At 48.5% G+C, this 24774-nt stretch overlaps 1 protein-coding gene across 1 annotated transcript in view; it reads left to right on the top strand.

Annotated features, from left to right (window-relative positions):
• Window positions 1–9089, top strand: part of LOC126543282 (ubiquitin carboxyl-terminal hydrolase 10-like) — a 105238-nt gene extending 96149 nt beyond the window's left edge. The window contains exons 13-16 of the mRNA XM_055061803.2: window positions 3303–3392; window positions 6172–6316; window positions 6382–6441; window positions 6508–9089. Of these exons, the coding sequence (XP_054917778.1) occupies window positions 3303–3392; window positions 6172–6316; window positions 6382–6441; window positions 6508–6710 (498 nt within the window). The 3' untranslated portion in view covers window positions 6711–9089. The remainder of the gene's footprint in view (window positions 1–3302; window positions 3393–6171; window positions 6317–6381; window positions 6442–6507) is intronic.
• The last annotated feature ends 15685 nt before the right edge of the window (window positions 9090–24774 follow it).

Below are 24774 nucleotides of genomic sequence, written 5' to 3'. Positions count from 1 at the left end.
GACTCATTTTTACGATCAGAACCGATGCCCGCCCTCATCAAACCGCCGCTCCAGCGGCAATATAACGTCTCTGGCGCTACAGCGCCCCTGGGGCAAAGCGGCGGCGTGGGAAACAAACGGCAACGAGGCATGGCCTCCGAGATCGCCTGCACAAGACAAGCAAACATGTAATCTAGGAGGCCACAAACAAGGTAACATCGCTGGCGCTTACAGCGCCGCCAGAGCAAAGCGGCGATCTGTCACACCACAAACCACGTGGTGGGTGTTTCTTTCTGACCGGCTAGTCGTGGCATGGTCGTCCTCTCCTTCTTTTGAAGAAGAGGCAAAGAAGACGGAGAACAGGCAGCTGCCGAGCCAGTATCAAGCCCTATAACTCTAGCTGAGGTTGGAGGGTGCATTAGAAAGTTGAGAGACTTTGTGTCTCAACAGCAAGCTTTGCCAGAAGAAGTGTACAAAAACATTGACTTTTTGGACAGTTTTGCTACTTCCTGTGCTTTAAAAGTACAAGTGCAGAAGAAGGTTAGATTTTTTCTAAGTGAGAAAGGCAGCATTATAACTGTTATGCACCTTGTACTTGTTGATATGTACAAATTCCATTTCACACATTTCTAACACTATGGATGCCATGTCTTTTCCTCCATGAATTGCACTTCAAACTTTTGACCCTGTATGCCATGTCTTATGTTGGTCTAGTGAATATTCAGTTTAATGAACTTTCAGTTAAGTGAACTATTTCATTCGGTCCCTGAAGTTCACTCAAGTGAGAGTTCACTGTATACCGAAAAAGTCTTTATCCTGACTAAGCCTTGAAGTTAGCAAATATTTTAATCCTACTTTTTTGTTCAAGTAGTCAAGAAGCTCGAGTGTACTTGTCAGTGTTACCCTTAGTCCTTCTGCAGTTGAGTCACTGAGAAAATGCCTCTTGTCAGTGTGACGCTCCCATGTGTTCAGAAATTCAAGCATATCTTGGATCTTTTGTACACTGGTAGAATTGGGTGCTAGAGCTTCTGCTGGATACTTAGAAGCAATCAGCGACTTCATACTTGAAAAGAATTTTGCAGTAGCTTCTATGCTGCCACAGCTTCTCTCCAGTTGTGTCTGATAAAGAATGCTTGCAGAGGCCCCTGTCCAAAGAGCTGAAAAGCATAACTCACTCGCATTTTTTCAAAGATGTTCGGTGCAACGTGAACACATAATATACCAGGCATTGCCCTCAGTGCAAGTGCACTGTTGTCAAGTGTGAGGGCTTCCTTCACAAACTGTATGGACACCTGTCCATCCCTTGTCTTGAAAGCCGTGCCTAGAAGCTGGTTGCAAATATTCTTGACAAGATGAGGGAAGTCGGAAAAAAAAAATAAAGGAACCCCGGCTACTGTCAACTGGGTGTTGCTTCTTGCAGATGACTTCTTTCATTGATGCCTTTACATTAAAAACTCTCCACATCTTCCTATTCCAAGAGGCTGCATCACACGTTATATAGTCTATAAGAAGCCCAGCTTTTTTTCCGAGTACTGTGGCCTCAAGTAGAATTCACCCTTGACATTCTCATGGCTACCAAAGACACCAAGCACCTGTGTCCAGTTGCCTACAAGGGGCACAAACATTACAACAAGGCCATGATTGCATGGCAAGGTCTTTTGGTCCTCAGGTGTGTACGCTCAAAGGTCGACAAAACCTTCAATTTTTCTTCCTGTGGTGACTGAAAGGTGCTCGGAGAGCTTCATTTCATCAATGATAATGCCTCCATGCCTGTGAAGTTCATCTGGTGGCACCGTTTTCTTTTTTAGTGCGATCAGCATTTGTTCATTAAACCCATAACCACTCCTGTATTCAGCTGTGTATTTCCTTGTAGGCGTTTCACTTGGCAGGGTTAGAATTGCCTGCTTCGTACTGCTGAGCAGCAAGGCAACATAGGGAACTTTCTCCTGAACAAGTGCAACGACAGTGTCATACGTGTGGAGTGCCTGTTTACGGGATTCTTAGTCGAACACAACCTACCCCTTAGTGTCAGCGACTACGTTGGGCCTCTTCTACGGAAAACATTTCCGAAATGAGACGAGGCAAAGCGCTATGGATGTAGATGCAACTCTGAAACGCAACTATGAAGAATGCGCAGGTGGCCAACCTGAAATTTCACAGGCATCACTCTGGAGTCTTTGTTTCTTTATTCAGAGTTTCCCTCAGCTGCTGCCCCGAGATGCCAATGAATCTGCTGAAGATACTGTAGATGCTCTCAAAGCTGAGTTTGTCACACTACAGGCATACAGTTTTCCAGAGGGCATTCTTAATGAAGAAAGGTGGGGCATGCAGTGGTCTATGGTTGGAAAAATGAAAAACACTGATGGAAAACACGTTTCACCGAGTTGCTAAGGCCACCAGATGTTGAAACAGTGATGCAATCCCCCCCCTCCCTTTAGGCCCTTTTACAGCCACGCCACATGTGCTATGAGGAATACATTGTCGACGCTATCCACAATTCAACGATAAGGTTACCATTTGTCATGACGCTCTTTGGTCATACCTGACCCTTGCGCCATAAAACGGCACACATCACCATCATCAACTTAAGAAGCTTTCCCTTTAGTGCGCATATTGCCATACACGAATTGAAGCCAATGATTTCGCTTGGAAAGAATTTTGAAAGTAGCACCAATTTTAAGATTAGTGCTGTTATACTTGCTGTAAAAATGCAGATTTCCACTCACTTCTTTAACAAAACGTCTTTTTATGCATTGAAGCTCAAAAGTTGCTGGTATACTAAGGCATATTGTCGCAAATTTTCTGAACGCATACCTCAGAACTGCTGTTATCCTCAATTCCAATATGTGATGTAGAGAAATTAGTTAAATTTTAGCAAAAGTGTGTTAATCAGTTAAATATTTCCTTTGAAATGTATGCCCCTGAGAGTAATCTAGCTCAAGAAGTACAATTGTGCTATTTGTCACAGGTCATTTTTAAAAATTCTGTTAACTTCAAAATAAAACACCCTGTATGCCTCTATACTGTTTTTTTGCCCAAAATCCACTTTAACGAAGCAGCTTCCATACCGCATGAAAACTTTACAAACATCTATAATGCAGTAGTGTTTTTTCACACTGCCATCAACAGCGCTCAATTCACTTGTAGGACATTTGTTGCAACTAAAAGGTGATTAGAAATTACATTTTACCACCACTTGTTTGCCAGATACACAAATGGCTCTAAATGGCTGTGGGGCATTAGTCATGGCTGTAGGCCCATTTCACAATGTAGCATAATTGCCCAGCTGTAATGCAAGTTTTACTTGTTTTTTGCTACTTCAGGATGGGGTTAAGACTGTAGAAGAGGCATTGCTGCACCTCGCTGCTGAAGAGAAGGTTCAGAACTACCATAGCAGCAAGAGCAACAAAGAGGTATGTATATGTGAGACAGTTGTCAGCACTATTGCCTCTATGTCAATGTTTAGACTTAATTTCTTATTTAACTTGCCAAAAGAAAAATGCCCTATTGCCTATCTGAAGGTATGCACGGCTCTGGAGGCATGGTTCTCCAGCATGATTTCCGAGATAAGGTGCCACCCGCAGCATGCTGAAAATTTTCAGAAGCAATGTGCTGTGGTTTGCAATATACCCGCTAACCACCAGGCACACTCATCATCTGCTTAAGTACAATTTAAAAGCTGGTAATAAGAAAATTAGGCAATTGCCAGCCCTGCAGCTTTGCCAAGATTGTTTCAGTAAGATATATATACTCGCCTACCGTGGTTGCTTAGTGGCTTTGATGTTGCACTGCTAAGCACGAGGTCGCGTTATCAAATCCTGGTCACGGCGGCCACATTTCGATGGGGGCGAAATGCAAAAACACCTGTGTACAGTCGCCGACCGTTTATTGGGACCTCATGGGGACTGCGGAAATGTCCGAATAAACAGGTGTCTGAAAAAGCAGATTAAGAAAAAAAAATCCTTTATTTCCACTCACTTTTTGGGCTTGGCAGTAGGCTTGAAGAAATGGTGAATGTGCCGTTGCACGCTGTTCCGTTTACGCGCAATAAGCCTGAATCTCTGAGAGGGTCGTACGGTCACTATAGGCGGCTGAAAGCACAGTCACTGCTTGTGCACGCTCCGCATGCGACGGCAGCGTAGCACATGGTGCGTCAACTTCCGACTCGGAGTCATCGTCCGGATGTGCAGCAGAAACCTGACGAATGATCTCACCGTTGTAGAGTTCTGCGCGTGTCAGTACAGCAGTGTCAGCTCCTGTGAAACTGTCAAATGAGACGGTGTCCGGAATCGCAGTGCAATCACTGCGCAGGTCTTGGCAGAGCAATTTTGGCGTCAGTAGGGAGCACATCGGAAGGCGACAAATCTGGACCTCCCGGCACCCGCTTGCCGGCATTCCCCAGCGCAGTCTGCGCGGGCACTGTCGCAGCCATTAGACACTTGATGCGATGTTTCCGTATGCCACGCTGGATCACCGCAACCTAGGCACATCACACAAAGCAAATACCACCACCGTCACGCTGACACCAGTCGCACAAACGAAAAATGTGGCCTACTCGCAGCGTCGTGCACGAAGAAACAAATCAGCTGCTGGATTGTCTTGACAAGGCTTACTAAGCGGAGACTGGAACTGCTGTAGCCACAAACCAGGCCGAAACGATGATGATGAGTGGGGATTTGCAGTAGCGCCACTTCGTGGGGCATCAAGGAAACTCCGTTCATAACAAAAATGGTGTTCAGCAAGTTGAACCGTGAAACGGTCAGAGTCGGTGCATGGTGCTCTCGATCGAGTTGGCTCAAGGAGTGTCCGAAAAATCCGACGAGTGGTTTCAAGGTGTCCGAACTTTCGGCAGTTGTTATACATTATGGTCTATGGGGAGAATGGCGGTGCCTTGAAGCAGACCGAATAATCGAGCATGTCCGAATTTTTGGAGTCCGAAAAATCAGTCGGCAACTGTACTTAGATTTAGATGCACATTAAAAGAACCCCAGGTGTACAAAATTAATCCTGGGTCCCCTAATCAGATAGTGGTTTTAGCACGTAAAACCTCATAGTTAAAATAGATTTAGATGCACATTAAAAGAACCCCAGGTGTACAAAATTAAACCTGGGTCCCCTAATAAGATAGTGGTTTTAGCACGTAAAACCTCATAGTTAAAATATGACTTAGTAGTTCTGCGGAAACCCGCAAGGTGGAGAGAAGTAATGAATAAAGGGAAAAATCAGACATCCACCCGTTTGTGGCAATTGCTACAAAGGAAACAAGCAGTTGCCACAAACGGGTGGATGTCTGATTTTTCCTTTATTCATAGTTAAAATATATGCTACTATAATATACCGTGGAAGCACCCACCCCACTTTCACTGAAGATTGGGTTATCTAGATATGGGCGCTTGTCCAGTCGAAGCAGTAAAGACCAAGATGGCGGCCAACGAGAAACTTCGAGGCAGGGCTACGGTGGCTAGAGAATTGAAAGCATGTTTATTTTCAAACGGTAAATGATGGGGTACACTCGTGCCTACTCATCGTCGCCTAACCCAGTGAATGACTCTTCCGAGTCTGTGCAGAATAGAAGGTCAATGGGTTCCTCGCAAACACTCAACTTGAACAGACCTGTATGAGCAGCGGCTGCGTGCACACTTTATCAAGATGTGTCCCACATAAGCAACTGCGACCACTAGATTTTCTTTCAAGGGCTGTTCATTGTCACTTTACATTATCTTCCCCCCTATAGGTCTTCCCCTTTCCACTGCAAGGAAGCGAATAGCCCAGTCATCCCCCCTAACAGTCTCATAGCGACCGCAGTTGGGTGAATATTTCAGCTGATGCTGGTGCCTTGGAGGGGGTGGGTGCTGAACATATAATTTTCAGAATTCTGAAGTTTTGAAAACGTTTATACTGACCACTTATGTGAAACTGGGAGCTTCTGTGTTTTATGGTAACTCATTTATTACGAATTTGGACAAAGTGAAATTTCCTTGCAGTGCTTTTATTTGAACTCCTAATAACCAATTTCCTAGGTATTTTCATTGTTGCGTAAGCTGCCTTCCATCTTTTTTCTTTATTTTCTCCTGGTCCCAGTGTTGTAACAGAAAGGGATATAACATGCCTCATGTGAAAATATTTCCATGCACATTTGTTGTAGGAATAAGGCACTTGCTTGTCTTAATTAGTCTGCCACGCCCTTTTCAGGTGGATGCTTTGCGTAGAACTACCTTGGAAAAGCTACCGCTGGTGCTTATTCTTCATCTAAAACGTTTTGTGTATGACAAGAATGGTGGCTGCAAGAAGCTTATGAATGCCATACACATACCTCATAAACTTCAGCTTGACCGCAGTAAGTACTTGAAAGTAGACATGCAATTGCATCATTGTCTGACCTATGTGTGTCTTTGTTCTCAGGATTGGTGTCATCTAGCGAGAGGTCAAATAAGCAGCAGCGCTGCTATGTGCTATTTGCAGGTAAGTTAGCATGTTTTTATACTACTGCTTGGTCAGTGCTTTAATCTCATTCCTATTTCATTTCAGTATTAAGCCACAGTGGAGAGCGCACAGACAAAGGTCATTATGTGACTGATGCCTTCCACCCAGCAGGACGCACATGGCTTCGCTGTGATGATGACAATGTGACACCCATTGCCCAAGGCGAGCTGCTGCGTTTTGAGAACTCATCTCTTGTGCCCTATCTACTCTTCTATCGACGTGCAGATACTGACCATCAGGCTAGGTAGACAAAAAAAGTTTAATAGGACATTCAAGGCGGACTGGGCAAGGCGTTGCCAGCAAGTGGTGGGCCAGTGTGTGCAAGTGCCCTTTTGTGCATACTACTAAACTTGGGCCCCCCAATATTGGGTGCCTCATCCTTTTATTTTTTTATTATTAGTAGTAGTGTTCTTTCTGCTCTCCTCGTGCAAAGTGTGGGCACTACCCTATACAGTCTGCTTTGTGCCGTGTGTGTCACTTTACCTGTAGTTAACTGCAAGTTCTCTTTCTTGTTTTAACAAGCTGCGGCACAGTGTTCTTTTTGCTGACAATGTGTTTCTTTGGCTTTGTCTGTTTATGTGTGCACAGCTATTTATTATTGGCCTTCTCTCCTTGCGCTAATTTCAAAACCCAGGTGCATTTCGTGTTGCTTTGGGTGCTGGGGGAGGAAGGGTTGGCTTAGGGCTCTTCCTCCCCCAGCTAAAACTTTTCTGCTGGCAGCCACCCAGTTGCTTGGGAGTTGTGTGTGAGCATCTGTACATAGAAGTGTTATGCAAGGGCACCAAACCAGAACTTAGTGCTATGGTACTACTAGCTGCAACATGCAGACTCGACTCTTAAGTTTTTATGATTGGTGTGCTTTCCATGGAGATGGTCGGCCATGTAAAAGAAACACTCACATAAGTGCCTCACGTTTTATAGTTCTGGGTATGCTAATGTACTCTTATGCAACCACAGTCTGAAAGGTTGACAGTCTTTCCCCCTCCCCCCCCCCCCTCAAACAGACGTGGACAGCCTGTGTAGGCATCACATAGGATTCATTATCCTAATGCCTCTATGATAATTCTGTGCCCCCTGATCCCTTCTCCTGCTTCTTGTGCATACTGTGCTTTCAAAGATATTACTTAGTGAAATTTCACTGGTGTCGCACATGACCGCACTAATTTTTTGAATTTGTTGTTACCCAGTTTAACTACTGTCGTCTTTCATTTTTGCTGCTGTTTAACAGCTTAATTGTAACTAAGGTATGTTCTCATCTTCAAGCATTTGTTCCTTAATGTAAAGGAGAGCGATATGTAAAGATTTTGCATGGATGGTGAAGACTTTCATGCTGTGATGGATGCTACAATATCTCTGCCAAAAAGTGTTAAGGTTTGGTATTAATTTTTGGTTATAGGACTCCTTCTTAGGGAATATGCAAATGGCCTAAAGATTACAGTTTGCCTTGCCATTCAAGCTGATGAACAAGAACACATTAGCATATGCTTGCACCAGTAGTTGTCATGGTAATAGTAGCTTAGGTAGCTGGGTGACATAAAGGCAGGTCACCCCATGTGCACCATAAAGTCAAGTTCATATGCCATGTATATTCTGAAACTTGCTCATTTCTTTTTCACTTGGAAGTTTCTGTAACATGATTGATCACAATTCGCTGTGTAAGTGTGACTCATTTATTTGCACTGTGGATCTTTTCACTCAGCTTTTCGTGCACAAGATCACTGTCAGGTTAAATGGTGTATTGAAAACTTGGCTCATGTTGTATGGGGTGTTCTGTAATTGTGCTTGTGAGTCGCTCCATGTGGTCAGTGTTCTCAGGACTGAGAAAAGTGCTTGAGAAACTATGCTTACATATTTACCGATGAATCATAAAAAGCTGTGCATTACATTGTTTTTGTTGTAAAATTTTTTGCTGGTGTAAAGTGCAACAGTGGTGCATGTGAGAGTGACTTAATTTGCGTGGTGACCCTGAGCCTGCATGCATAGTTCCCCTTTGGTTTTGTTGCTTTGTGTTTTTCACGCTGATCACTTAAGTCAGGAACAGTGCCTTGCTATATTATTAGAGCTAGTCAGTTTGCATTAGCTTTGCTGGAAATGGTTTGGTTGGCTGTAGACAAGCATAATGAGTGTTTCTGAGAACATTTTCATAACTGTACATACACACTGATGCAAGTGGCATGCTTTGTCCCTCTTGTAAAGATATGTAGGTTGTTCCAATTGTGTGTGCAAAGTCACCTTGTTTACCCATAAGTTAATTGAGGAATGTCTGTATTGAGTGCAAGCTGTATAAGAACTATGTTTGCGGTTGGCAAATTTAATACACAATATGCCTCAATTAGAGGACTATATATTTCTAATACTGTGTACATAGTAGTTTCACTTTAAGAAAACTGGTGGCAGATTTTTAGACATGTTTTAAACTTGTTACTGCTTGAAATTCTGAAGTGCATAGGGCTGTTTTTATGTTTATTGAAAGTGTGATTTGCAGTGGGTTACTTTTTTTTTAAATGAACTGTAAACATGCCAGGATTGCTTCAGGATATTGCCCATAATAGGATTTTGTTTCATTTAGGGCAAAATGATGTTGAAATGCAACACTTCGTGCTTTGAATAAAAACATTCAATGCTTCTTTCAGTCCTTGTTTCCCAATACCAACAAATGCTTCCTGCTGTGAAATGTGTCATGTACACAGCCGACACAGCACTGCCATGGACGAGTGTCAAGGTGCCAAAAGTTCGTAGTACTGGTCTCAGACAAACCCAAGGTAGCGTTCAACTAACCATGGCCTCTAGATCGAACAGTGCCCGATCTCGGAGGCCACTGACTAACTTGAAGGAAACTTCTGCTCTTGTATGGGAGTTTCTAAGTGGTGTGGTTTAACAAACATGCCAATGGTGGTCAAAGCATGGATTTGCCAAAGCTTCGGTTTGCTGGCTTCATGTGGCCTTCAGGCTTTGCAAATTCTTGTTTCAATAAAAAAATAGTGATAAATGCCACAATTCGCATTGGTTATGCATGTGTATAGTCATTGCATTCTGTGTTTAGAAAAGTAGGATTGCTTTGATACATAGACCAGTAATGCAGATAGTGTAGTGCGAGAGGCATTCAAGTCAAATCTGAACTTCAGTTAGTATTGCAAAACATTTAGATGTATGCAAAATGATATAATTTCTCGAGCTAATCCCCCTCAAAAGTGACCCATATATGCCAGGCCAGCAGCATAATTTCTCCTTGCGTCGCATCCATGAATGGACAGCCTATTTGACCTCGTCACTGCTGAAGTGTTGGGGTCCCAGGAACTGTCGGGGGTTCAAACAAATGGCATCACTATGGCAAATGCAGGAGTGTTTGACTACAGAGATCCCGCTAAGTGCACATTGCCAGTGTGCTGCAGCTGGTGCGCATTGCCTGCTTGAATAGAACACAAAGCAGGCAAGACAGGTCGTTTTTTTTTTTTCTCTTTCTTTACACTTTTTGGAAAACCTTGCAGCTGTACTTGCCCTTGATCTCGTTGCTCGGGGGGAAAATCATGATTCTGGATTCATCTTTGAAAAAGTTGCCCCAATGAGATTTGCTGTCAACGAGCTGCCTCGTATGGCATAGTCTTCCAGTGACGTCTGGCCGTCTCTTAACCATTTGCATCATTCAAATGTTATGATGCGCCTTAGCAGCTTGTCGGCATGCTGAGCTTGGAAGTCTTGTGTGAATGTCAGTAATTTTTTAAGGAACAATGTGTTGTACATAGACGAAAGAAAAATACGCTAGAGATTCTTCAGAATGCTTACATGTGTGAATGCGAAAGCATTGTAGTCCCCTTGGTGAAATGTTTTTTCGCGCAAGCTCTCGCCTCCATTTAGTTGCACCTCGATAAATCCAAATCAAGACTAGCTTGCCTTTGAAGAGTTTATATATCGAAGGACCGATCAGCGCTGTTCAGTTGGACATAAATGTTTTTATTGTGATAGCAATTATATAGAAACTCCAGGCGCATTTCTGCCGTCGCCGTGTGCTGTATGTGCGAGGGTGAACCGACAATGGTGGCTCAATCTCGCGCGTGCAAGTCACCGGGGGGGGGGCAGTGCATTCTACACCGGCGACGGCTGCATATGGCACGGGCCCTATCTGGAAAGCGATCTGCAGTGGTGACAGAGTGCTGATAACGAAGGTAAATTTGCTCGCCCCCTGCTGCCGCGCTTTATCACTCCAGCGTTTTGACAGCGAGTGAGCGCGGTCATCGAGTGATAAGAGTTCACGATTGCTTGTGCAGGCGCGACGCCATGCTTTAGTTAAAGGAGCACTGACACAAAAATTTGAAGTCGAGATAACTTGCGAGATCGATTTAGTTGGTCACACACACATCGTCTATAAGATATCAGCGGCGAATATCACTTAGAACATATTTAAAATCAATTTTAAAGTACGTGCGCGCAGCCAACCGCAAAACAGAGTACCTCGCGACATTGACATCAACCGGGATTGTAAATAGCCAAGAAAACGCTACGTCATGTGGCTACGTCACGAATTTTCGTTGGCTGCCATGCGGCTTACATGTGCTCTTCTTCTCTGTTGTTGCTTGTTCTAGCTGTTGTACTTGTAGTGGGACGCTCTCCGTGTCGCTGCAACTGCAGTTTTTGTCGTGTCCATCGGGATATTTCCCACACTATCAGCTTGACTGCGCTGCCACAACGTTCAACGCCGATATGTTGTGTCTTACCATTGATTGTGGCCGATGCGAGGGTTTTGTTGAGGTTCGTCCTCGCCATCGCCGGCCGCAATATCTGAGTCGCTAAGTGATTGGCCACGTCTAAAGCGCGAGACACATGGCGCGATTTTCCGTGCGATCTGTAGTACGGCGCGTCGTGTGGGACTTGCCGCATGCCGCAGCTCGACGGCCGTCTATCCGGGGCCGAGGGTCCTTGCGATGCGTCCGCAGCTCGTAATAAAGCGCCTAAATTCGCCAGCACAATCAATGCCTGAACATTTATGTTTCTCTTAAGTGAAAATACGGCTAGTTTTCCCGGTGCCGTTAGTAGCGATGAGTAAACAGGCCAGTCAGGCGAGCCGCTTCGTGTACAGACGATTGCTGGCGCGTCTGCGCTTACAGTGTCCGAGTAGAAATCACGCCAACGATTTACTATTTCGCACAACGTTTTATAACTCGCACTCTTTCGAGGTCACTTTATTGTAGACGTTATTTCGTGTCAGAAACAAATTGTAGCCCATTTATATGCCGCCGTCAGCGGCGAAAGAGGCCCGCGTTTCGACCAGGGAGAGAAAAAAAACCAGACATGATCGGAGCGGCGAGGTGCCCGCTCGCCGGCCCCACCCCGCCGGGTCTACCACGTGGCCATGACGTTCACGCTACCGGCGCTGTCATTGGCTGCGGTCGTCCGACCGATGCGGCAGTCGCACGACAACATTCAGCAAGCTGGTCGCGCACGCTGGCTGCGCGTCAGAGCATACGTCATGGCTTTTTGCGAACACGTGACCACTTTGTTTACATTCCCGTTGGTCCCGTCTCGTTGCTCTCTGGAACCGAAACTTCGACTGGTCGCTACAAAAAAGACTGCAAATAATTACCTGTCGCGCTCTGAAGTAAATGAGGTTTCGTGCCGTGATTATTGGGTCATTAACTACTTATTAAAGCAGAAAAAACCACGTGGATTTTTTTTTGTGTCAGTACTCCTTTAAGCGAATGTGTACGTTTATACGGCTGACGAAACTTAAGCTTACTTTGTATAGCTGTCTGCTAATTTGCTATCGCAATCGATTCTTCGCCTTTTGGGCAAAGCTGCGACTTCACACCCATGACGTGGCGCCACCTACCCGTTGGCTGCGCCGTTACGTGCCCAATGGCGCACGCACTGGGCACACCTTAAAAAGCATGCGGCAAGGAAAAAAACGTGCGCTACGGAAGAAGTGTGGAGGGAGTGGCGTATTTTTTTTTTTTTCCCCTCTGCTGTAGCGGCCGCATTCACGGGTTGGGAACCACGTGAATTTTTATTCACTCCGAAGCTCACGAAGAAAAGTCACGTGGTTCCTCGCGCATGCGCTCTTGGCATTTCATACGGAAGCGCCGTTTCGCCGCGCTGCAATACGGGTAACGATGGCGGCTTTGTTACGGTTATGTGCGATCGCGCGTGTTGCTCCGTCGGTTTAGGACCATGGCAAAAGCGTCGCGTGTGCAGGATTGCGCTAGTCTCCTTGTTTTTTCCACCGTGTTATCTAGAGTGTGCTGTCCCAGCTCTTGTGGCGAGGTGGGACTGGAAAAAGTAAAAAGCGTGAAACGAGCGCGCATGCAACGCCTACACCGCGCCATGGACGAAGGACGTGGGTATGTTTCCCGTCTTCGGTAGATTCATGCTAACGTGTCATCAGACTGAAACCGTTGTGCTTCAGATTATGTACGATAAACACCTCGCACGTCAGTAACAGCTGTGCAGTGTTTCTGCTTTTCACAGCGGATGGTGCATATGTGGCATGTAAAATAGCCATGTGGAACGATTGGAAAGAAGCGTCTGCTGCGAGTAAAAGAGTGACGAACCTCCTTTACTGCAACCCGCCGTGGTTGCTTAGTGGCTATGGTGTTGGGCTGCTGAGCACGAGGTCGCGGGATCGAATCCCGGCCACGGCGGCCGCATTTCGGTGGGGGCGAAATGCGAAAACACCCGTGTACTTAGATTTAGGCGCACGTTAAAGAACCCCAGGTGGTCAAAATTTCCGGAGTCCTCCACTACGGCGTGCCTCATAATCAGAAAACCCCATAATTTTTTGTTCTCCTTTACTGCAGTAATTGAGGGGCGCGGTGGAGTGAAGGCTGGCGGATCGGGTGCAAGAGAACAAGGCTCGACAGAAGAGCGTACGCCTGCACGCACGTAGACGCGGCCCGGCCAACGTGCTTACTTTCCATGAAGCTTCACTAAGGGGTTTTAGTTCAATAGCGTCAACCTTTCCTTTTCCCCTCAAGAACCACTTCTCTCCCTTTAGTTCCGACGGCGCGCCCGCGCTGGGACAAGGGAGCGGCCACTTCGTGTGATTGGAAGTGAGCGCCGCCGCTGGAAGCATGTGTTCAGAGGACCTTGCTCCGCCAATTCTGCTGGCGCAAGCGTGGATAATTTACGACCTCAGTCAGCATTGAAACACCCATTCCTAAAGATATGCCCCTAAAATTTTTTTTCGTCAGTTAGACGCCTAATTCTGAGCAGCTAGGTGGAAGGTTTCATGCCGCTTATTGTCAAACTATTTCCGACACGAGAGAGACGCTTAGTCTGCTCTAGCAGACTACGCGCGATCGGAGGCTGCTTTTATAAACCGCGACACACGAGGCTGGCTGCTCACATATTTCAAATGCTTGAGCGAGCCGAAGCAGTTTTGCGGAAACATGCTGAAAAGCCTGATGTTTACAACCTCACCATCGATGAAATGCTTGATAAGCATCGCATTCGATTTTCATGTGCTGAGCGCAAGATAGATATTGCAGATCTCTTAAATTTCTATGTTGCGATGAGGATGTGACAGTGCAGCAAAGAAATGGTATGACAGCTGCAAGTCGCGCGACTTGAGAAAGCTCGCGTAGCATGTGTGAGATACGTGCGCTGTTCTGACAGCTGAGGGGATCAAATGTGAAAGCCGCAAACTCCTCAGTCTTACAATAAAGTTTTTATGATGATGATGTGAAAGCTCTTGGTGCGGACAACCGGCTGTCGAGTGATCGAATGAAGGCACATCTTCCTCGACTTCTATGCGGCTTCAAATAACCAGCGGTAAACGGTAACGCGAAACAAAATGTCTACGGAGCAACCGACGGTGGGACAGTCGATACCGTCGATATGCCCCAAGTTTGCAACGTGCTTGTAACCGTCTGCGCCTGCTGAAAGGAACAAAGACTTGCGGTACTGGTTGTGTTTCTGCGTTGCTTCTAACTTTTCTGCTTTAGATATTTTGTTTTAACCATGTCACGCTCGACGACATGCCACACGTTCGTCCTGAACTTTTCGTTTATTTCCGCACGCCACCCATGCACACCACCCAACCACACTCGAGTCACCCCGTTCCCCCGTCTCCTCCCGCGCACTCACTCCCGCCGCTGTAATTATTGTATTCCCCGCACTCACGCCACATCTCCGCTCAATCAACTACTGTTGATCCCGCGCTTGGTCTCCGAGAACAGTGGCTCCTCATCGCGGGTTTTGGGCTCGCTTGTCCTGGCCCTTGCGCGTCACAACTCTCCCCCCATTACCTCGAATCGTGAAGCCGTGCTGGTAGGGAGAATCAATGGCTCGTGGTAAAGCATCAACTGATCAGCGTGGGCGGTAGTTCAATGACGTCTTGTAGTAGGAGCGCTCAAAACAGTCATTGTCGCCTAATCGTTTCACTACACAATAAGGTCCACTTCGCCGCGGTGCCAATTTTGCCGAAACGCAAAGGTATGAGAATCCAGGAGCACAAGGTCACCCTCTTTGATGGTCGTTGGCTGCCGATGACGGTCGTAACAATTTCTGCACCTTCCAAGCAGCTGCCTGAGGCGACCGAGCATATTGGAGGGCCTCTCCAAGACACCGCTGGAGTTCAGTAGCAAGTGCATGGTGTGCTGCTTTCAGAGGCTCCGTGTGCTCCTTGTCACTTGCAGGTTCCCATGGGGTGCGCAACTCGCGCCCGTAAGACTGCTGGAGTATATCCGATGACAACGCTCTCGGCAGTACGCATGGCAAGGCCGATCTCAGGTATATGCCGGTCCCAGTCTTTGTGGTTGGAGCAGTATGTCCGTAGACACTGCTTAATTGTGCCATTGTGACGCTCCACCATTTGGCCAGCCGGCCAGTAAGGCACCGCGTGACGATCTTTGATGCCTCAGTGTTTTAAGAGGTTGCGCCATAGTGTGCTAAGAAAGGGCTTGCCATTGTCGCTGGTGATGGCCACAGGTGTGCCATGGTGGCAGAAGACTTGCACCATGCATTCTAGTATTTTTGCATTTGTTGCTGCTCGTAGAGGGAAAAACTCTGGAAACTTGGCAAATTTATCAATAACTACCAATAAGTATTTGGCCTCGAGGTGTAGTTGGCAAGGGCCCGATAATGTCGACACTGAGTTCTTCCATGGGTTATGTGGCCCACTGACTGCTCATGAGGTCTTCCGGTTTCTTGCGCCGAGCTTTTGTGCGCTGACAGACAGTACAGCATTGCACATACTTTGATATGTCCGCTCGCATGCCCAGCCAGACGAATCGTGCAACAACACGCCTCTTTTGAAGAATCCAGCATGGCCCGCAGTGGGATGGTCATGGACCATCTTCAATGCCAGCTGCCGCAAGTGATTAGGTAGCCACGCTACCTTGTTGCCTCTTGGCTGAACCAGGGGCCGTATTCTGTAGCGGTTCGCTTTGGAACCGGTTCGGTCTGGCTGTTGCCATTGGTCGGCGCTTCGTTGTCGTCATCCCTGGTTGGCGGGACGACAAATTTTGTTGACGTCACACAGGTTGTCAATCATCTGGAAAGGAACCGGTTCCCTGCGACGAGAGGAACCGCGGAGAACTGGTTCGCTCAAGGGTCGCACGCGGTGGCGAGCATGATGTCGAGGGTTGCTAGGGCAACCGTGGCTGCCGGCTAGTCTCGCGCCAGCTGACGAGCCGGCACCTAGACGAGACGAGCCAGAGACGGCAATGGCGGCTCCTTTGGTTGTGCTTACAGTGTGCTAGAATAGGGGCCTGCCAATATTCTAGTACACTGTAGTTGTGCTGCTGGCGAGCGCTGAAAGAACGACGCGACGAGAGGCAACGACGCGACGCGTTCGGCATGGCCGAAGAAGAGTTTCGAAGGCATTTTAGGCTCTCCAAAGACATGGTGCGACGTCTTTGCGATGCGCTGGAAGAACTTCTCGGACCTCAAATATTTCGTGGTTTCGACACTACGATGAAAGTGCTGTGCGCACTGCGGTTTTTTGCCACCGGGAGCTTTCAACAGTGCGTCGGGAATGAACAAGCGATTGCACTGTCGCAGCCTTCGGTCAGCCGGATCATTACAGCCGTCGCCAAGGCCATTACGGTTGTGGGCAAAGAAAAAAGATGGGTTAGATTAAAAAGGAGGTTAGACTAGGTGGTTAGACCACCTAGCGACTAAATAAGAAAACAACACAAATAAAATTACAACTCCCAGTAGCCGTCTGCGCCGCAAGCTCACATTTATTACTGAAAATTATATTTGCAAGTGTTCTATGCAAACCAATGTTTTTTATCAAACCAGCAACATCCTTCAATTGCTATACCATCTCCCAAGTACAAACAAAAATGATGACGTGGTCTTGCGGCAGACCGCCGCTCGTTGATTGGTTCCCCTCACGCCGCCCCGTTCCACTCTTTCTCCGAGTGACGTAATCCAGACGTAACAGCCAGACTGAACCGGTTCCAAAGCGAACCGCTACAAAATACGGCCCCAGCAGTCCGCTTGCCTGCAGTTCCGTTGTTTCTGCCAGATCGCGAAAAAGGCGATGATCAGGGTCCGAGCTTGGGAGCTGAGTCCCTTGGACTACTGCCTTCAACTTTAAGAGGCGGTCATCACGAGCCTGTTCTTGTACAAACTGTAATTGTCACTCAATAGCGAAGAGTCATTCTCCGAGGCAACGGCTACTTCAAATGTAATTTTGCCTTCAGGTTCTGCAGCAACAAGGGGGAGCAGCGTCTCATGCAGGTTGTCACTTGGGCTGTCTTCACACTGGAGAGTGGCTCTACTCAAGGCATCAGCGGGTACGTTTGCCAGGCCCCATCTGTGCTTGATTCGCCAGTTTAAGCCCTGCAGCCGAAGAATCCAAAGCTTGACCCTGGGTGAAGCTTGGTCGGTATTAAACATCCATGCCTGGGAGAAGTGGTCAGTGCATCTCAAACTCCGTATATTCAAGATATGCCCTGAACTTGTCCACTGCCCAGATTACTGCCAGGCATTTCCACTCCTGGACAGTATAATGACTCTCGGCTGCTGTAAGGGCTCTGCTAATGAAGGAAACAGGCTGCAGTCCATCAGGGTCAGCCTGCAGTAGCACAGCTGCAATTCCAATGCCACTTGCATCTGTCTCCACCACAAAGGGTCGATTTAGATCCGGGAGGCTTATAACAGCATCCTGAGCTAGGGCCTGCTTGAGTGCAGTGAAAGCCTGCTCTTGACACTCCTCCCACTGCCATGGCTCGTTCTTCACCAAAGGTTGGTCAGTGGATGTGCCGTCAGTGAGAAGTGAGGGATGAAGCTTCTATAGTAGCCGGTAAGTCCCAGGAAGGCTTGCAACTGCTTAACTGTGCTGGGTCTTGGGTAATCCAGCACCGCAGGCACTTTCTCCTCATCTGGTCTGCACTGCCCAGGGGAGATGATGTGGGCTAAAAATTTGAGGGACTGACGCCAGACCTGTATTTTATCTGGATTAATCGTAAGCCCAGCACCCTCAATGCGTTGCAGCACTCCCTTACATGCTCAACATGGACATCCAGTGTCTCCAAGTAGACAAGAACATCATCTTAAAACGCCATAGCAAAGTGGTGATTGATTCCCTGCAGTACCCGGCCCATCAGGGTTTGAAAAGTTGCTGGGCCGCCTGCCACCCCGAAGGGCATCCTCGTAAACTCAAATGTACCTTGATGGCAAATGAAGGCCGTTTTAGCTATGTCAGCCTCGCAAACAGGAATTTGAAAAAACCCTTGAGAGAGATCAAAGCTGGAAAACCACATTGCGTAGCCAAATTGCGCTAGCAGCCAGTCTGTTCGAGACATTGGGTAGGCAGGTACTCGGGTGCGTGCATTTAACGGCCGGTAGTCTACAGCGAGCCGGTAGCCTCCAGACTTCTTTGCAACGAGCACTGGGGCGCTAGTCCAAGGTCTGGTGTTCGTCTTATAACGCCCTGTTCTAGGAGGCCGTCCACACAGCCCTCGATGATCTTTTGCTTCTTCTCATTCACTGGAGGTAGCGTGTATCTCACTGGCGCACTGTCCCCTGTGTCAATGCGGTGCTGAGCCAGGGTGGTACATCCTGGAATTGTAGTAAACAGATGGCTAAAGTCATCGAGAACTTTACTCATGCTTGGCTGTAGTTCCTTGGTGCCAGCCTGATGCATGTTCTCTATGCCTAGAACTAAAAGCACTTCTTAAAGAGGCTGTGCAAGTGGTACGATTCTCCATCTTCTATTGCAAGTGCTGTCGCTGGGTCCTTTTCGCGCTTAGCAAATGACACCATGCCCTGTGGATCGGTTCCAATAGTCCATCCACCCAGCGATACATGTAAAGAGATACCTGTTGCTGTCAAAAAATCTCTGCCCAGCACAATGTCCCGACACAAATCTGGCACACACAGGAAGCGTTGACTGCCGCTGCTTGTTGCCCACTGTACTCTGCACTTGAGGGAAGTCGTTGACAGAGCTTGGTCCTGTTGCCAGCCGGAGTGTTTGTGCCTGTGTCGGGTTTGGCGCCCGCCTCGACCGCTACCCTTACCGCCGGTGCTCCAAGCAAGCTCACACTCGAGCCTGTGTCCAGTAGGGCCTGGAACGTCGTCCTCCCAATCTGCACTTCCAGGAGAGGCTCCTTGCTGCCGGCCAAGGCCGCTACTTGCAGCGCAGTCTCGTAGGTGCTTGCCAGTGTAGCACCTACCGTCCCCCGTTTCCCGTACACTGCGAGCGGCTATGTCCGATCCCGTTACATTGGTAGCAGCGGCGCGGGCCGCCACGACGACCTGTAGGGCACTCGCGAGCTATGTGACCAACGCCTCCGCAGCGATGGCAGGTGAATCCTCCGTGGTCAAGCGGTTGGTACCTTTGCGGCTGTGACGGCGCTGAGAGATGTGGCGAATGCGGCCAATCCGTGCAATTGGTCTCGGTGGTAAGAGGGCTGTATCGCCGCGGGTCGCAACGGCCAGGGGAATGCCGCCGGCGAATACTGGAACGGCGCGGCAGTCGCTGCAGCTTGTGACCATACCTCTGGGTCGTGTTCCCGGCAGGCCGGCCATGTTTATAGCCAACTGGAAGGCCAAGTCCCTCGCCACTTAGTCTGTCGGAGGTGGTGGTGGCTTGTACTGCATGCGCCTCCAGAAATGCTCCATGAGGCCGTCAGCGGCCTTCGCCAACTCCGCGAGACTGGTGAACTGCCTTCCCTCCGCCAAATCCTGGAGTTCCGGGTGTGTCTGCCACAGCCCGCAGTCAACCTTTTCCGACTCGGGCACTTCGCCGCCAATCCGGTCGTACGTAGTAGGCCGCGAATGTATATATGAATTCTTTTAAATTTTCTTGGGGATGTTGCGTCCGGAGCTCTAGCTCTTGTCTCAAGCGGCGCTTCGCGTCAATGGAGAAATCCACAATAAACGCCGCAGTGAACTCCCACGACGCAAACCAGTTCACAAATCGCCACCACAACTTCGCGCTACCTTCCAGCGTAGCGGGCACAATGTGCGTTAACAAACAAAAGGTTTCAAGCCGGTCCAAAAATTCCTCGGGGGACTGAGGGTCGTTGAACCCCTTATACCTTGGAGGCTGACCTGGCTGACTTCCTGTGGAGCGCAGTCGCTCGCCGGTTGAACCGTCGCCGCCGTTGTCGTAGAACCCGTAGGCACTGCCTCGGCCACCATCAGTCTTTGTCTGACCGCTGCCGCGATTTGCTCGCGTTATATGGTGGATGCTTTCGTCTGCCCCAGCAGATGCTGCACTAATTCTTCGGGAACGTTCACTATCTCCATGTCTACGTAAATCCCGGACGGTCCCCCACTTGTCACGCTCGACGACACGCCACATGTTCGACCCGAACTTGTCCTTTATTTCCGCACGCCACTCATGCACACCGCCCGACCACACTTTGAGTCCCCCCGTTCTCCCTGCCGCTGATGATCGTGATGATGATCGTGACGATGATCGTAGTGGCCCTCCCCTTTGGAACGGGTGGTCACACTCACTGTGTCCTGGCCGAAAAGTTTCAAGATAGAAAGAGACCGGGATCCATAGGGAAAGAGGAGAGAAGAAAGAGGGCAACTGTCACTGGCTGGCCAATTTCAACCACATCTGAAGCCGAGCCTTGGTGATCGAAGCAACCGCAGCGCCGTGCCCTGCTTCAACGGGCACAAGTCCGAGAGCCTGAAGGAGGGTGACTTTCTCTTTTGCAGCACAAGGTGCTCCGTATTTTCCATACCCAATTCGCACGCTCTGCATCGGGTCGGATTGAGTGGCCGGAGAGCTGTCGAAGCAGCGGCGATACACAAGCGTGCGCAGCGCTCCCGCCGCGCCTCAAACATCAGCGCACTGCCCAGACTATTGTCATACCACGAGACGACCTCGATGTGTCTCTTGTGCTGGCGGTACACATCTAAGGTGGCCATTTGTTCCATTGCTGCCCGTCACCTCGCCTCCTCCTTTTCGCGCACACGTTCGCGCACAGCCTTTACATAAGTTGTCCTCGGCTTCACCTGTACTGGGGTCTGAAAAAGCCCACGTTTCTTTTCAATGGCGTATAAGCGCCGAACCCATTGCGTTCGGGTGCATGCTGCAGCCAAATAGTCGAAAACTTTCCATGACCAGCGGTCGCGAGGCATAGACCGGAGGCTGCCGTAGTACGCCAATTTGCTGGAGGCTTCCCTCGCTTCAAAAGAAGACCAGCCCAAGTTGCCCTGGATTGCTTCTATAGCAACCCTGCCATGACATCCCAGAGCAGTCCAACCAACTTCGTGTTGCCGCCTTTCCAGCCATTCCCGCGTCACTGCTGTGAAGCAGACCACCGCGTTTGCGAAGGTTATGCTCAGGACATGTACTAGCTTCCACAAATCCCGAACCATCACGTAGCAGTTGCAGCCCCATAATCTTCGTCGACGAAGGACACACTGTCATGTCACATATGCTGCTTGATATCCGGGACTGGCTGTCCTGTTGTGGCATCGCAGAGTTTCTGCAGAGGCTCGTCACGTCTGTAAAAACAGGACATAGCGCCAGAACTTCTGCTGCGCTGATTTGCCTTCTGCACGGAGGCTGTGCATCAGTATCCTGTTCGCGTCAGCCAATTTGCATTGGACTAGCGACTGCATTCTATGCTTCGTTTGAAGATACAGCTTCCATGCAGCTGCATATGCATCTGCATCTAATGTTTTTGCCGCGAGGCGATGGTTCGATTCGCCTGCCGACGCGCATGCCACGCTTCCGCTACCTTTTTATCCCACCATGGCTGTCGCTTGGCTCTTTGAGATGGCCGACTCCACACCATATGCCGTCGCATCACCGCTCGGAGGGCAGCCACGTATCCTTCGTGCGTCTCCGACTTACTTCGAACGCCGCTATCTTCAAACTCTTTTGCGACAGTTTCTGCTGCTGCATTGGGTAGGTACATGCCCGCATGCTTTTGGTGGTTGCGTTTCGCTCTCAAACGGTGGGCCTGGCTGAGGTCTAGACTGTGGCGATTATGATCACTGCCTATGCTGTACATGCCTTCCTCGTCGATGTTGAGCCTTTTGATCCGGCTGCTCATATGGGACGACACCAGAGCATAGTCGATCGACGACGCACTTCCTCGGGCACACCATGTAATTTGCCCAACACACTGTGGACCCAAATTGATGATGGCCATTCTGCAGTTCTCCCAAAATGCCATTATTCTCTGCCCATGCTTGCAGCTTGTGGGGTTCTCCCCCCGTACTCTTGGGACAAAGGAACGACAACACAGTAGTGCAAACAATCACAAGGGCATTTATTGCACCTTTCATAGATCAATGCCTGCTAGCCGAGTTGCTATCCCCAAAACATGCCGATGGGCGCGCGACAAATCTAGAAGTCCGACTCACCGCGACCGGATAGCGAGCGAATATTTCGCCCCATGCTGGATCCTAACGCCTGGTCGTTCGCGTGTACGGTCACGCGAATGGTGGCGCGTTCGAAGGCGGCCACGCGAGACAGTCTCGCAGAAGCATGGGTCGGCGCCCGCGCGGGACGTCCGCGCCCCTCGACGATCTCGAACCAAAGAGGAAGCGCCTTGTCTTTCGGCGCCCCAGTAACCCCGCCATTCGGTGGCGTTAGCAGCGCAACACTCGTGCCATCTCTCGTACTGCGCCTCAACCACTCCGACCGCCGCGGGCGCCAGGCCACGCGAGCCGTGCGGGAAAACCAACATATCAGGGGACGCGTGAGAGTCGCGCATCCCCGCAAGCTTTAATTTGATTACCTGCATTGCTAGCCTGTATATTACCGATGTAATGGTCAACAGTCTATACGAGTCAATTCTATCTTTCTGCCCCTACCTTTATAAATTAAATTCATTCTACTTTGTCGCTAACTGTCTGGTATTCGTCTACCTCTTAAAGTTTTTTTTTCCACTGCTTTCACCTGAGCTTCCTTACTTTCTAGTCCTAGTACATTAATCACCCTAATTACGGGAACCTCGTCTAGCTCAGTGGCTGCACGCTTAGGAAATTTCTCTTCGGCTTTCTTCCAGTTGAAATTTGTCAGCACCAGCTCCTTTTCCACCTGGGTCTCTTTCATGCTCTTTTTTTCTTCAAATACAACCTCGTCATTGCCTTGGAAAGATTCGGCTATTTTTCGGATGTAATTTATTGCCGCTTCTCCTTCCAGTCTGTTTCCATCTTCGTCTAGGATATGTTGTTGTATTGTAGCGTAAAAAGTTGTCCGCTACTTGTTCCGCGCCGGAGAGATGAAGCGAGCACACTGGAGATCCGTAGACATTTCCTGATTTGATTTATTTGAACTTTGGTTAGCCGAATATAAGCATTTACCGACTTGTACAATTCATAACTGCGACATCTCAGCAGCACTTGCTACGACCTCGTCCCTCGGTGTCTCCGGCGCGAACTGCTCTGGGACCCTCGGGAAACGTCACAACATCCCGCCCGAGAGCAAACAGATCACCAATACCAACTCTTCGTTGACCAGGGCCAATCAGGCCGCACAGATTCAAATACTCACAGCCAATCGTTGGCGGACTTCGCCGAGTTTGAACTTGATGACAGCCGCTTGCCTGAAGAATTACGACCCAAATAAAAGTAAAGATGCACAGAAAACTACAGAGACATCCGTTGGGCTTTAGACGAACTAGCGGCGTCTACAAAAAGAAAACACACAAAAGAGTCGAGAAGCATCCCCAAGCAGTTTGAGCAATTAGGAGGCGTCGCTTCCGTCGCCAGTACAAAGGGGGGGGGGGGCGACAGCGCAGTCGGCCGACCGGATCCCCCCCCAACCGGCCTCCCGACTCGTGGGCGAAAAGACACTTTGAAAGAAAAGCGGTAAGAAAGGAACACTGTCACACAGCACAGGCAACGAAAAAAACGTAAAGACAGCTACGCGACAGTATTGTTGACTTCCTGCCTAATAATTTTATTTGGTTCCAAAATATACTAGGTGCGGCCTTCTTTTTATCACTTATTTCTGACAACCAACGTTCACTTTCACCTTTCATCTTTGCTTGTATCAGTGTTTGAACCACAGACTTTTTCTCTCGGTATATTTCCCATTTACTGGCTATATATCAACTTATCATGAATTCCTTCTGTCATCAGATAGTAATCAATGGTTGATTGCCGGTTTCCCACTTCCCACGTGATCTGCCCTTCACACTTAGTATTCACGATAACGAGGTTATGTTGCTCAGAAAGGTCAAGCATTTACTTCCTTTTGTCGGTATAGCCATGTAAATCCTGTATGTGGGAATTCATGTCACCTAATAAGATAATTTCAGCACCATTCCCGAAACCCTTAATATCGGCGCTTAACGCTTATGCATTCCACTAAATCTTTATTCTTCTCTTTGCAATTATTTCCGGCGCACAAATACGTTATAACGCCCAGCCAAGTTTTTTCCCCACTCATTGTACCTGATAACCAACGATGCTCTTGACATTTTGAATTTACTATTTTCCATTTGGCTCCCTGATGGATGAGCATTCCGACTCCCCCTGACTTTCTTTCCGACTTAGTTCTGTTGCACCCTTCCCAAACAAAATTCTCAATAACTGGCTGGCGGCTCTTCTGAGTCTCTAAGGTGCGTTTCTGTAACCGCATAAACCCGCATAAACCCCTATTTGTTCTCTATGTAACTGCTCCTCAATCTCTGCCCACTTTTCCTTTCTTCAGCCGCCCTGCATGTTTATGTAGCCTATTGCATGGCGAGCTCTTTTTCTTGCTTTCCTCCTTTTTCTGTTATCGACGGTGATGCTCTTCTGAGGTTCCCCTAGGGGACATTCTTCATTAATAGAGAGTTTTAGTTTAGGGGACGCAAGCGGCTTGCGTACGCAAGAACTAGGGGCGACGGTACTGCGCATACACAGACTGCTACGTCTACTTGCGTCCTTGGGTTGTTTGGCCGGCTG

This window comes from Dermacentor andersoni, chromosome 1 (genome assembly GCF_023375885.2).
Source record: "Dermacentor andersoni chromosome 1, qqDerAnde1_hic_scaffold, whole genome shotgun sequence".
Classification (NCBI taxonomy): domain Eukaryota; kingdom Metazoa; phylum Arthropoda; class Arachnida; order Ixodida; family Ixodidae; genus Dermacentor; species Dermacentor andersoni.
Note: the sequence above shows the minus strand (reverse complement) of the source record. Positions and strands in the feature narration are given on the sequence as shown.